The following is a 15,067-nucleotide window of genomic DNA, read 5'->3' on the forward strand; positions in this document are numbered from 1 at the left end:
GAGAGACCTGTGACCTTATGATCTAGCAGGGTGGGATCACAAACAATAATCATGTACTAGAAGGTGAAGGGTGCCATGGGAAAATGGTAAAGTTGGGTAAAGAGCTTGGCAGTGTTGGATGGGGGTGCACGATGCTATATTCAATGGGGTAGTCAGAGTAGGCATTACTGGGAAGGTGACGTTTAAGCTTTTGAGCAGACTACTGAAGTGTTGGCACATATTACTACCATTTAAATTTAATGTGGGGCAAGTCTCATTCCCTTACTGATTGATTGATTGAGAGAGACAGCACACATGTGTGTGAGCAGAGGTAGGTCCAAAGAGAGAGAATCTAAGCAGACTCCATGCTGACCCTGAGATCATAACCTGAGCCAAAACCAAAAGTCAGATGCTCAACTGAGCCACCCAGGTGGCCCCTCACTCATTCCTCTTAATTGCCTGAGATCCAAAACTCAGCTAAAGAGACAGGTCTCTTGGGCTCTTTCTTATTCCTGCATCTCATAGATTTTTATTAAAATCCTGTCCTGGGGAACCCATCCCCTTCTACACCCCCATTGGGATGAGGGGCTTTCTCCTCTGCCTGCCTGCCAGATTGTGGGGAAGGTATGAAAGAAAGGATTCAGAATCATCATGAAGCTGGTCAGATGGTGAGAAGATGATATTTGCTTGCAGGGAGAACAAGAGCCATGTTGAAGGAAGAGGCTGTGTTAGTTGACATCAGCTTCTATAAGAGATAAAACCAAAAAACTCTGGCTTAAGAAAATACATTAAAGTAAAATAAACTTCTCCTAAAGTGGAGGGGTAGGTGGCACAAGTATGGCTCTGCTCCATGCAATCGCTTAGGGATCTAGGGTGATGGAAGTGCTGCCTTTTTCAACATGTATTTTCCAATGTTGCTCTAAGAGTCTGCTCCCAGCCAGCAAGTTGGGGGAAAGTGAGAGTTAGAGATATTTGTGGGCTTGGTCAAGAAATGAACCTCCCTTCTGACCCCATTCCATTGGCCAGAATTTAGTGATATAGCCCCACCTAGATGCAAGGGAGACTAGGAGATGTAGTTCCTGGCCTGCAGCCATTTCCCAGCCACCCTATGGAAGGAGAATGTGAAACTTCACTCAGCACTCCATGCATGTACCGTTTGTACCAGGAATTCAGTCCATTTCTCACTCACTTTCCAACTCTCTATGTACCAGGCGCTGTTCTAAGTAATTTGCGCATATCAACTCATTTCATGCAACAGCCCTATTCAGTGGGCACTATTATTAGCCACACTTACAGGTGATAAAACTGAAGCCAAGAATAGTTATGTAACTTGTCCAAGATCACATAACTAGGAAGTGGCAGAGTTGGAATTGGAATCCAGGCAGTCTGGCTACAGAGCCTCAAGCATAGCACAAATTTATTATAGTTAGAAGGTAGCTGAGGGGCCCAAAAGACAAAATCCACTTTTTGATCACTAAGAAATTGGCCACTCATAAAGATGAGTTCTGACTCAAAATATCTCACCCCAGGGCAACCGTGGCCCACTGGGTCCACATCCTTGTTAATCAGGTTCTAGATCAGATTTTCTCAGCCACGGCACTTTTAACATTTGAAGCCAGATCATTCTTTGTGTTCTGTAAATTGTAGGATGCTTAACAGCATCCCTGGCCACCACCCACTACATGCCTATGGCACCTCCCCTCCCCATCATGACAATCAAAAATGTCTCCAGACATTTCCGTATGTCCCCTGGGAGATGAAATTACACCTAGTGGAGAACCACTATTCTAGATTGTTAAATATTATCCTACAATGTAGTGCAAATTCAAAGCAGACTGACTTTAAAATTGCCAGCCTTGTAAAAAAAAATGTAGGGTTTCATAAAGTTAGTGGTGGCAAACTGCTGAAATCACACCCCAAGACATTAACAGACAGGACCTGGTTAAAAATTGACAAAGACTCCGCAAACTCTGTAAAAGAATGGTTTGAATATCCAAGGATCAAGACAAGAGTGATTGGTGAAACCCCTTGAGAATTTGAAAATAAAAATAATCCTCCTGAAAATTCATGATGCAGAAGTCAAAAGTGAAGTGTGGGATGTTATGTGCTATCAGGCCATTTTGTGGAGGAAATTTTGTCTATGCACACACACACACAACACATCCTGCTTGAGTGTGTCAGGTGTTGTGCATCCTGCTGACCTTAGGGGTGAGGCAGGAATTCCTGGGTTACATTTTTGTGATGAATATTATCACTGCTGACTTGTGGGTCAGCACAAGTAGGTATTTACTTCTTCATCTTCATCACACTGTGGGTAGGTACTTTTATTATCCCCATTTCAGAGATGAGGAAACTGAGGCTCAGAAAGACAGACTAACTCTCCCAAGGCGATGCAGAGCCAGGATTCAGACCCAGCCTGGCTCCAGGTGCCATGCTTTCAGCCAGTAGGCTTCATGGCCACCCTGATCCTGAGGGGCCCCCACTTCTGGAATCTTCCACTTGTTCCTCCTGGCCCTTCACCATTGACTAGAGGCAATGCAGCTCCCTGCTCTTCTATTAGCTTGTGAAATGTGATCATGGTGTGTGAATTCACAGGGGAGTTTAGGGCTTTGTGGGAAAAATGAAGTGGAAGGATGGAGACTCAAGGTGGTTCTGGCATGAAAAGGAGCCTGCCTTTGCCCAAAAGAAGCAAAGGAGGAGATTGTTGGGGCTCATGTAGAGCTCAGATTGCCATGAATCTATGTAAAACAAGAAACAGAGGTGTGCTCACTAGGAGGTTTGGCTGATGCCTTGAAATGGGAGTTTGAGGACTCATTTTCTGCTAAAATAAAGTATGAGTGACTCAGGTCCACTCTGCTCCTGCTTCCCCCAAGCCCTACATCTCTTCTGCTTTTTTTCCCTTCTCACTTTTGGATCCGGACTTCTGCTGACTCATCTCTCTGAGCAAGGAAGGAGGGAGGAAGTCAGAATTGTTCATTGACCGTTTTCTTTCTTCAGTGACTCAGCTGTGATTCACATTTTAATTAATGGGGGAGAAAAATCTGATCAGCCTAAGGCATGTGTCCAATCTCCCATACCTCCAGGCTGGTTGTAATAAGAAGAATACCCCCCAAATGTAGGATGCCCTGAATTTAAACTATGGCCCGTTTCCTCCATTAGTCCTGAGGACTCCTCTGGTTTCCCCAAGTTCTGGGTCCCCAGTAGACCCCCCCCCCCGATCCAGAGGCAGCTGCTCTGAGCCCCAAAGCCATGAGTCTAATTCCCGCAGAGTTAGTCTGAGGTCAGGATGAGAAACGGAGTCTCAAGCCCTCTTGAGACAGCAGAAGGATCATGGGAGTGGAATAGCATTTCCTGAGTTGGTCTTTGGCTATAATCCCAGGCTCAAACCCTGCCTCTCCCCTCCCCCACTCATACCTCGGGGCTTGAAATTTGTCAGACCTGATGGCAGGGACAGTTTCAGAGTTGGTTTGCCCAGAGAACAAGAAATGTCCAAATCATCGTGACCACTACTTCCTGAGGGCTTACTATGCATCAGGCAGTGTGCTCAGCACTTTTCATGAATGGTCACATTGAACCCTCCCACTGTCCACAAAAAGAAAAAGCTTTTATATAATTCTTTCTCCTCCCTATGAGGAAACTGAGGCTTGGGAATTTGCCCAAAGTAGACAGTTAGTAGATAATTGGTCAGGATACAAAGCCAGCCCCTTCCCACCTGAGAGCCAGAGCTCACATCTGCTATCCTCATCTGCCTTCTACTCAGCTGAAAAGAAAAATTGAAGCTGACAGCTCAGTCAACAAATACTTATTGAAGCCTACCATGTACTAAGGGTCCAGCAGGGAATAGGAAACAGATCTGTGGCTTCATGGGGCTGACATTTTAGCTGCACAAGTGTATTAGTCACTGTGTATTAGGTAAGTTAAGATACTAGTAAGTGTATTGGGTAAGTGCTTGCTGCTGTCACAAAGAACCCCCAAGATGTATATGAACTCAAACACAATAGAAGTTAATTCTTTCACACACAGAAAGTCCAAAATAGGTATTTATAAACAGTGGGCAGCTCTCCTCCAAGCAGGGAGGCCGAATCCCAGGCTCCTTCCATATTGTGGCTCATCGTCTTCAACACAGGGCTTCTAAGGTCTCTGTGTTTCTTGGCATGAAGCCACAGAAGGGAAAAGAATGGAGAAAGGCACCCAGGACATATTTCTGGACCAGGCCTACAAGTAGTCCACATGGTTTCTGCTCTCCTTTGACTGGCCAGGGCTTAGTCACAGGGCCACACCTAGCAGCAAGGCTGGGCTATGCAGTTCAGCTGAGTGCCCAGGAAGAAGAGACAGAGAACAATGGGAACTGAGCTCCACATCTTCCTGGGATCTTCCCCTGACAAGTCCTACCTTAGGACAGCTTTCAGACACCCTTATCTTCTTACACCTCCTCTGTTTTCTTGGGTTTCCTTTGGTGAAGAATTGCTCTTGCTCTGCAGTGGGTGAGGCAAGAATCTGATGGGATGTCTCTTCCCTAACTTGAAGACTTACTTGGAAAGGCAACAGAGTATCCCTGCCCCCTTGAGGTTAGGAAACTTGTAATCAAGTCTTGCTTCTCCAGAGATCTTTGTCTCAGAAACTGGGGGATTTCAGAACACTCAGATGGGAACCCTTCATGGATCATCCATTCATCCCACCTTTTATCAGTCAAGGTCTCCACAGGAAACAGAACTCACCCACCAGATGGTTTCAAATGAAGAGCGGGCCATGAAGAAACTCCTTAAAGAGGTGGGGGCAGGTAAAGGAAACAGGTAAGGGATGTTGAGATCCCATGAGAGAAGTCATTCCTATCCTAACACTTTTGGAACTCAGCTGAAACAGGGCCACACAGGAATAACTAGGCTCAGAACTAGGGAAAGAGGGTGGAAACAATACTCCAACCCCTCTCTGTCACCTCCTGTTTGTGTCTCCCATTGGCCAAACCCAATAGGAACCAGAGCAAAGCATTCTGGGAGATGCAGCCCACAGGAGTCAACTTTGCAGGGCATAGCACAAGCTGGAGAATGGACCTGGGGGGGGGGCGCAAATAGGGAATAATAAGCACACACCAGTGTGTGACTGGCTACATATGCTTGTTTATGTAATCTACTCTATAATGCAACTACAAAGCTGCAAAGTACAACGCAGTGGCCACTAGCCATACATAGCTATGGTATAAAATATAAATGTAAATCAATTAAAATGAGCCCAAATGAAAAATTCACTTGCTCAGCCACATTTTAAATGCTTACTAGCCACACATGGCTGTTGGCTGCCATATCGGACAGCTCAGAATAAAACATTTCCACCATCACAGCAAGGCTGCAGTGTCCCCTGAGGCCCTGCAGGTTATGGGATGGAAGAGAAAGAAGTCAGGGGTAAGCCTGGGCAGTGGAAGAGGCTGTTCTAAAGGCAGGCAGAGCTGTGGATCCATAGGGAGGAGGTTCTCTGGATAAAGAAGCAAAGGGAGAGGCAGGAAGGCTGTGTGAGCAGCTTGCTGGGGTGGAGGCTTACCCCATGAGGCAGAGAAGAGGCAGAAGTTTTCAGTTCAAGTCAGCTCTGACATTTAGCAGTATGGGATCTCAGACAAGACACCTGACCTCTTAGAACCTCAGTTTGCTCATCATCAAAATGGGTGTCAGCCCACCCACCATGGTGATAATGCCTATGAATGGGAATATGGAGCAGTAAGACTGTATAATTCCTTGCCATGCTGGGAAACAATTACTGAGATTAGAATGGCCTTGAGAGAACCAGTGAGAAGGGTTCCTTTCTTTCCTGCACAATGGCTCTTATTCAGATCTTCAGTATCCCTCAACATGTCTTCATCTTTAGTCACTGCCTTATTAAATTCACCCCACATCTGCTTCCAATCTTCTCCTGATTCCTTGAGATCTTGCCAACTTTTATGAACTCCCTTCCTTTCAATTTCCTCAGGATCATCATCATCTTTTTTTTTTTTTTTCTCCTCTGTCTTAGAGAAATCCATGGCCCTTCACTTTTCCAAGTCTGGGGAATGTTGCAGAGTAATGAGAAATGTATAGGAGATGGAACCAAAATCCATCTAGGCCATGTACCAGCTGTGTTGGCTTGGAGCAGTGACTCAACCTCTCTGATCTGGAAAGTAGGAGGAATGATAGGCCCCACTTCATTGGGTCATCATGGGATTGATTAAAACAATACATATGCCTGGCCCCAGCAAGCACTCTGTAAACATTACCTTCCTTATAATTCTGCTTTTTCTACTTTATAGTCAAGTAGAACATACTTTCAGAAAAGCGCACATACATGAGTACAGCGAGTGATTTTCAAAAACTGAACACACTCATGTAACCGGCACCCAAATCAAGCAACAGAATGTCCCCAACCTCCAGAAACCCCATTCCCCTCCAGTCACTGGTCACCCCACCATGACATGGGACAGCATGGATTAGTCTCACTTATTTTTGAATTGCAAACACGGGGATCACATGGCACACTCCCATTGGCTTCCTTCCCTTGCTGTTGTGTGTGTGAGATCTGTCCATGGTGTTGAGGGAGCTGTGCAAAGTTCAGTGTCATGGCTGGGTGTGCTGCACTTGAGTGATGGGCATTTGGGTGCTCTGCACTTTGCAGCTATTACGGAGAAAACTGTCAAGGCTCTCGTGCTTGTGTTTGGCGGGAGGCGTTCCTAGGACTGGGGTTTCTGGGTCACGGGGAGGAGGCCATTTAGCTCTGGCGGAAACTGCCCTAACAATTCTGCACCTCAGAGGGACCAGTCTTAGTTCCCACCAGCTGCGGGCGAGAATTGAGCTTTTGTTTTTATTTTGATCTGGGAGTGCCTCTCCCTCAGGAGGTGCTCGCTAAATGTCTGGGAATTAAATTGAAAACCTACTCGTCCATTTCCTCGAGAGCTTTACTCCATCAAATGTCTCATTTGGGCCTTCAAGCTCTCCTTCTGCACCGACTTGATGCACATATCTTGCAAACTTAGATCCCCTCTATGTGGAAGACTCCTAGCCCCCTGCAGTCACCATATTATCTTCCCCACTCCTGTTCCAGAGGCTCAGGGATGAGTTTCCCTTCCAATCAGTAAGTGATCAGAACAGTGCCCTTCAGCAAGCTGGTGACCTGCTGATCCTCCTCCAAACATGCTTGTCTCGGCTCAATGGCCATCCCTTCCCACCCCCACCAGACTCACCCCTCTGGAGTGCCCATCTTTTCTATAATCACTTACCTCTCTCCTTCTGGGATTTTTACATCTGCTCCTGCTCCTTTATATTTGAGAAAACACTGTGTTTTAAGAGCGCTTCAGGAATCACCCAAAATAGAACCGTGTCCTTTTGTGTAATCCTGTACTTTAAAAGACAAATAAGTGGAAGGACAGCCCCATGCTGAGGTTTAGGTGCTCAGGAGGACCTCGAGTGAGTGGTCAGAGCTTGACCTTCATGAGAGAAAACACCAGAGAATATCTGTGTGGCCCAGGATAGAAAAAGGGCTTCCTTTTTTTTTTTTTTTTAAGATTTTATTTATTTATTCATGAGAGACACAGATAGAGAGGCAGAGACATAGGCAGAGGGAGAAGCAGGCTCCATGCAGGGAGCCTGATGTGGAACTTGATCCCAGGACCCCGGAATCACTACCTGAGGTACCCAGGTGTCCCAGAGAAGGGCTTCTTAACCAGAACGTTAAAAGCAGAAACTCCAAGGCAAAATACTACTACTAATAATTGATTAGATGAAAATGAATGTTCTGTTCAAAAAAGACATAATGGGGACAGTTCAGGAACCAAACTGTCCACATCCCAGTCTTGCTTTACTGTTTCCTGTGAGTCCACAAGCAAGTTACTCAACCTCTTTATGCCTCCATTTCCTCATCAACAAAATGGGAAGAATGGTATCTACATACGGGGTAGTTAGGAGTTTTAATACTTATAAATTAGGGTGCCTGGGTGCTCAGCATCTACCTTCAGCTCAGGTCATGATCCCAGGGGTCCTGGGATCAAGCCCCACATCAAGCTCCCTGCTCAGTGGGGAATTTGCTTCTCCCCCAGCTCGTGATCTGTCTTTCTCTCACAGGCTTTCTCTCTCTCGCTCTCTCTCAAATAAATAAATAAAATCTTTAAAAAAATATTTGTAAATCATGTAGACCAGCACCTGGTACTTGAGAAGAACTAAAGTAGTATTTGTAAATATTGCCTAGGATGGTAAAAAATAACTGACCAGAGATTAATATCTTATTGCTATCATTTTTAAAAAAGATTTTATTTATTTATTTATTTGAGAGTGAGAGAGAGCACAAGTGGGAGGAGAAGCAGGCTCCCTGCTGAGCAGAGAGCCCAATGTGGAACTTGATCCCAGGACCTTGGGATCACGACCTGAGCCAAAGGCAGATGCTTAACCTACTCAGCCACCCAGGCATCCTTTTATTGCTTTTTACATTACTCCTTAGCTACATGCAACTGTTTTCAATGCAAATGAATTAGAAGTAAATACAATCTAAAATGCAGCTCCTCACTCCCACGAGCCACATTTCCAGTGTCCATAGCCACATGTGGCCAATGGCTGCCGTATTGGGCAGCACTGATTAAGACTATACAAGGCATCTGCAAGTCAACAAGAATAACGCACAACCCCAATAGGAAAACAGGCAAAAACTGTGTTCAGGAAGATTAGGGAAGAGAAGTCTGAAAAGCTAATCAGTCTATGACGTGGTACTCAAAATCATTTGTAATCAGAAAGATGAAAATTAAAACAGCGAGTGTTTCTCTTTTTTTAAAAGATTTTATTTATTTATTTGAGAGAGAGAGATCACAAGCAGGGGGAGGGCAGAGGGAGAGGGAGAAGCAGACTCCCCGCTGAGCAGGGAGCCTGATGCAGGACTCAGTCCCAGCACCCTGGGTCATGACCTGAGCTGAAGGCAGATGCTTAACTGAGCCACCCAGGCACCCAAAACAGCGAGTGTTTCTGTATACCTCTCATAGTAGGAAAAATCAGCACGGTGGATAAGCCAAGGGTCAGCAGAATGTGGGGACAGAGGAAGCTCCTGCCCCACTCCTGAGTGTGTGCCCTGAGTGGCCATGGGAAAAGTCATTAGCAGTGCTAAGTAAGTCTGGTTAAGTCAGAGTCACCAGCAATTATGTACCCAGGCACCCACCCCAGGCAGATTTTCACTGAGTCTGTAAGGGGTGGATGTTCACTCCAGCAGCATCTGTGGAAATGGAGCTGGAGGCCACCCGGTGTCCATCCCTGGGGAACAGGAATGTGGCAGATGTACCTACGGAGCCTCGGGCCCAGTGAAAGCTCCAGATGGCACATCCAATAGACCACCCAGGATAGGGCTTAAAAACATGGTTCTGGGTGAAAACAGGAAACAACAGAATATGCTTTAACTTCGTGCCGTCAATGTAAGTTAAAAATATAAGCACTCAAAATAAAGCACATGTTTTGCAAGAATGCACTCCAATAAGACCAAATTAAACATTATATTGGTTGTCTCTCCAAGGAGACGAATGAAAGTAGGGTTTGGTGATAAGAAGGAATGAATGAACGAACGAACGAACGAGAGAGTGAACGAAGAGGGGCATTGTACAGACCAAAGTGGAAAGATGCCATAAACTGAGGAGAACGATGAACTTGACTCTCTCCCAGTTTGAAGATTTTTTAAAAAGAAATTTTAGAAATACTTTTCCCAAAAGGAGGTAAAAGCCAAGTGATATAAAAATAAACTTGAAGAGGATTTGCACAATCTATGAATGGCAAGGATATAGACTGCATGAGAAGCAGTTATGCTTCTAAGTACCCATATCAGGAAGATTTGACCCTGTCTATGGGGACAGGTACTTCTAACCTGAGCTTAAAGGTCCAGAGCAGCCCCCACACATTCTCTCTTGCTTTCTAACCATGCTGACATCTCTTCATTGCTCTTCTGTCCTCAAGCCCTCCCTCTCAGCCAGTAACCTCACCCTTTACCATGAGATCTCTCCAGCCCCAGGGCCTTTGCACATACTTCCCTCCTCACCCACCTAGCACATGGTAGTTATTCCTCCACAAATATTTATTGACATCCTGACTTCCAACCGGCAGAGAAAAATCTAGCTCCTTTCTACACTTGGGTTAGCGGAGGTATGAGCTTGGCTGAAGTCCCAGGGAGAGGGTAAATGGGGTAGTGGAGTCAACCAGGGGCAGCACAGCGGAGGTGGCACAGCCAGACCCAGGAGCCAGGCACCACATGTTAGCTATGTGACCATGGACAAGTAGCTCACCCCCTGGGTCTCAATATCCCTGTCAATGAAATGAGAATAGAACACTCAGCTAATAAAGATACTGGGGCATAAAATGGGATCTCAGTATGTAAAGCAACAAATATACAACCTGACAAAGGAAAAACTCAATGACTTGCCTTTATCAGCAGATTCTGGTATAACTTAGCCACAAGTAACACAAGAAGAATAAAAATGATGAGGAAGAAAATTTATGACCAAACATTTATGTCGGACTTAGTAAATTTCAAGCTCAGTTCCAAGCACCTCGCATAAACTCCCATGCCTATCAGGGTAAGCACGATTGTCATCCTCATCTTACAATTCAGGAAACTAAGGAACAGAAAAGTTGTGTGACTTGCCCAGGGTCACACAGCTAGTGATTGGAGGAACAGGGATTTGAACCCAAGCTGCCTGGCTCTTAGAAAGGCTGTTTGCCATCTACATTACAAGAAGTCTGGAGGCTGGGTGGTTGGATGCATGGTTGGCTCCACAGCTTGGTGATGTTCCCAAGGAATCCTTCCCATCTTTCCACTCTGTCATCTCCAGTGTAAGGACTTTTCTGGTAACCTTTACCACTCATGGTCCCAAGATGGCCACCATGTTCCAAGATGTCTACACAAGAGCATCTGGCTAAAAAAGAGGAGAGGTTGTCACCTGCCATGTTACTCTTAGGGGAGAGAAACTCTTTCCCAGAAGCCCCCAGCAGGCTTTCTCTCAGGTCCCATAAGGTACATGATTGGGTCATGTGACAGTGCTCCCATCGAAAGGAATCCTGGGGAAAAGAGACTATTGGCCATTTTATGACTCTGATGGAAGAGAGACTCCCCTGGCAAGGGATTGGTTGTTGGATAAACAACCCTCAGTACCTTTCACAATCCTTTTCCTAGTTTAAGACAAGTCCTTCTTCTACCCAGCCTTCCATCTCTTCTAGAATATACTATTAGTTATCTCTAGGCTTTTCTACATTTCACTTCCTTATTATTTATTCGACAAGCATTTATTGAGCACCTGCTGTATGCCAGGCACAGTTTTATGTTTCGGGGATACAGCTGTGAACAAAACATGAAAATTCCTGCCCTGGGGGGGGGGGGTAGGGGTTAGACATGCAAGAGCAGCGCCATCCGGTGGAACTTTCTACGATGATGGAAACCAACTCTCCACATGTGGCTATAGAGCACTTGAAATATGTCTAATGCAACTGAGGGGCTGGAAGTCTAATTTAATTTAATTTAATTATATATTTAAACAGCTATGTGTAAGTGCAACTAATGCAACTGAAAAAACTAAATGTCTGATTTAACTTAAATTAAATTAAGGGTATATTTAAACAGCTATGTGTGGCTAGTGGTTACCATATCGGGCAGCTGAGCTCTAAAGGCCAAGGGATACATTATCGACTTTTCTCTCTGGACATATAAACATATTTAGTGTCTCTCACCCTGAAAATCCTCCTATCTCATATCCAGGCTCTTGTTTCTGGTTACTCTTGTCTCCAGCCATCAGCCATGGCAAGACTCTCCCATGACCTGATGCTTCTCATCGTTTGCACCTGACTCATCCAGGGGCTACCCTGAAGATCAGTGACCTTGCCTTCCTCAAAACACTTTTGAACTTGACCCCCAGGGATGACACTCTCTGACAGGTTTCCTCCCATCTCTGTGGCTTCCTCTTTCTCACCAACCTCCTGCCTCTACGATTTCTCTCTTAAAATGTTGCTCTTCCCCAACATTCCACTAGGAGCCCTTGGCTTTTTTCATTTGACCTGTCTACCCTAGAATATCTGGTCTACCATAACCATTTTCCGCCACTCTTTTCTCACCATTACCAGATATTTATTGATACCTGCTAGGCCACAAAAGGTGCTACAGGTACTACAAAAAAAAGATGTTTGTCTTCATGGTACTCACAATCTAGAAGAAGAGGTGAATAATAAAAACAGATTAATAACCAATATAATTCTGGAGAGTGAAGGATCTCTTTAGCTAGAGGGGCCAGGGAGATCCTCTCCAAGAAGCAAACTGTGAGCTCTAAAGGATGTGAAGAGGGCCAGCAGGGCAAAGAAGGAGAGAGTTGGGGAGGACAGGCATTTGCAGTAGAAGAAATAGCCAATGTAACATTCCCATGGCAGGAAAGAGCTTTCCCTGCTGGAGGAACAGGTCAGAGTGGCCAGAGTGTGGTGGCACAGGGCAGTCAGTGGGAGTCAAGGCATACAAGGTCTTGTGGTCACCACAGAGTTTGGATTTTATTCCAAGACTGATGGAAGCCAATGGAAAGTTTTAATAAGGAAGTTACAGAAACCTGGCATCTCTAACTCAACGTGTCCACAGCCCAGGCTTCATCTTCCTCCTGGATCTTCCTCCTCCAAACCTACTCCTTTCCCATCTCAATTTACCGTGACTCCAGCCTTCAGGCAGCTCAGGCCGAAACCCTGCAGACATCTTTGATTCCTCTTGTTCCCATCCCACCATGCTCAATCTTTCCATGGGAAGCTCTGGTGGCTACCATATTATTCTCTATAGCGCTTCCCACCATCTGACAGATCATGTTTTCCCATTGTCTCTTTGTTCATGGCAGTGTCCTCAGGCACCTATAGTAGGTGCTCAATAAACCCTCATTGCATAAATGAACAACCGTTGCTTAGTGGCTCATTCAGAACCGGGAAGCCATTCTTCTTTCCTGTCTTTCCCACCACGGCCCCCACCCTATCCAATGAATCATGTGAGGTGGAGAACTGGGGTTTTGGAGTCTTGGGGTCCTGGCTTTGAGTTCTTACTCAGTGGCGTGGACCTCCATGCATTTGTAACTTCTCTGGGCTCTAGTTTCCTCGGGAAAATGGGACTCATCCTGCCGACTGCTGGGATACAGGGAGGATTTGATGAGCCCAGGCAAGCTCCCTGATGCCCAGCAATCAATGGCAGCTATATTTAAATTGGGGCCTCCTTTGTACTCCCACTGCCTTTGTCCTAGTTCCAGCCCTCATTACGCTGGCCTGCTCTCACCGCTCCCTCCTCACTCTGCCTCCATCACTGCCCATCTGTCCTGTCAGCTGTCAGCCTTGTCTTCACCACGCCAACCCTAATCACATCCCTCCCCTGCTCTGAAACCTTACATGACTCCCACTGTCCACACGATAAGACCCACCTCCTCAGCGTCCAGTTCACAGCCTCCAACACCAGCCCACCCATTTCTCCCCACCAATATCCTGAACAAAGCCTCTGCCTCCATAGGGTTTTCTTGGACACAGAAGACTTCCCTGCCCCATCCCATCCCCTCCTAATTCCTTCTCACCCTTCCAGGATGGGGGATGGAACATAGTAAATAGGTGCCTGTTAGGATTGCACTGGGCCAGAGTGGGGCCAGATTATCTGCATTTCTGGGGCTTTAACAGGTTAGGACAAAGGCCACACAATGAGAAAACGCAGGACCAAGGTTTAACTCCAGATCTGAGATTTTGTGCCATGCTGCCTCCTTGTACTTGGGCTCCCTGGCAATGCTGACCCCAGCCCTCCTATCTGTATTCAGGTCCTCCTCATTGTCCTGTAGCCTGGGGCTATGGAGACTATACTTGAACCTCACCCACTTGTGAGATCATCTGAGGGCGGAGTCAGATTCGTCTCAGCAGTACCGCTGGGTCCAGCCCTGCCTGGCCCAGACCCGCCACAGCTCACCTGAAATGCAGTGGCCCCATCACCCCCCCACCACCACCAATTTCTGGCCTTGCCTCACAGGAGGCTTTCTTGTAATACAGATCATGTCCCATCCCTCCAGTGCTCAGAACCTTCTGTGGCTCCCACGTCACTTGGAGAGGGAACCAAACCACAACCCACAGGGCCCTGCACGATCTGCCCATCACCACCCTGCCCTCACCTCCTCCCACTGTCACTCTGGCTGGCTTGGCTCCAGCCATACTGGCCTTCTCATGCTTCCTCAGCTGCACCAAGCTAGTCCACACCAGCAGAGCCATGTTCATTGTTTGGTTTGGTTTTCTGTGGGTTTTTTTTTTCCTTTTCATTTATTTCCAAGTAGCTTAGCATACTTCCTATGTGCTGGGCACCATGCTGACCACAGCACATGTATCAATTGTTTAATCCCCACACCCCTTTGAGGCGTTTTCAGTACTGTTTTATCCCTCTTCCACAAAAGGGGAAACTGAGACACAGAGAGGAGTACTGGCTTGTCCAAGGTCACCCAGCTGGGAAATGGCAGAGCCAGGATTCAAACCCCATGTGGATTGGGCTCCTAATACTGAACCACTTTCCTGCCAGTTGGTAAAGAGCACCAAGCCCCAAAGGTCCTGCCACTCTCCCTAGCCCCTCCCCTGGGCTCCTGGGCCACCCCACAATTCATTCCAATTGTGCATTGTGAAATATATTGGACCTCACCCCTACCATATGTGGCAGGAAGCTTCCATTCCTCAGTCTAGCATCTATTGACTACCATCAATCATACACCCTAGTTGGGGGTCTTTGTAAATCATCTTTTATCCTGTAAGGCAGGAACGGTTAATACAGGGGATGAAACTGAGGCCAGCAATGTAAGGTCACATGCCTGTGGTCACCTAGCCAATAAATGACATCCCACTCCCATCTGACCCTGAAACCCACCCTCTGTTTTCCACTCTGGCTTCTTTCTTCCAGCATCTTGGCGACAGTTGGGACGGAGTTTGACCTACGGACGCTGAGGGCAGTTCGAGTGCTGAGGCCGCTCAAGCTGGTGTCTGGAATCCCAAGTGCGTGAGTTTCTGACCCTGGCAAGGGGTCTGCTTAGGGGTCCCGGGAGTCCTCAGTTTCCCCTCTGCAGAGCATCTCAGAAGTGGCCCCTGGG

The 15,067-nt window shown here is 46.5% G+C and overlaps 1 protein-coding gene across 6 annotated transcripts in view; it reads left to right on the plus strand.

Annotated features, from left to right (window-relative positions):
- Positions 1-15,067, plus strand: part of CACNA1A (calcium voltage-gated channel subunit alpha1 A) — a 215,310-nt gene that overhangs the window by 78,989 nt on the left and 121,254 nt on the right. For all 6 annotated transcript variants that reach the window (XM_038567087.1, XM_038567088.1, XM_038567089.1 and 3 more), the window contains exon 4: positions 14,881-14,972. In XM_038567087.1, coding sequence (XP_038423015.1) covers positions 14,881-14,972 — 92 coding nt within the window. The remainder of the gene's footprint in view (positions 1-14,880; positions 14,973-15,067) is intronic.

The sequence above is a fragment of the Canis lupus genome, chromosome 20 (assembly GCF_011100685.1).
Source record: "Canis lupus familiaris isolate Mischka breed German Shepherd chromosome 20, alternate assembly UU_Cfam_GSD_1.0, whole genome shotgun sequence".
NCBI lineage: Eukaryota > Metazoa > Chordata > Mammalia > Carnivora > Canidae > Canis > Canis lupus.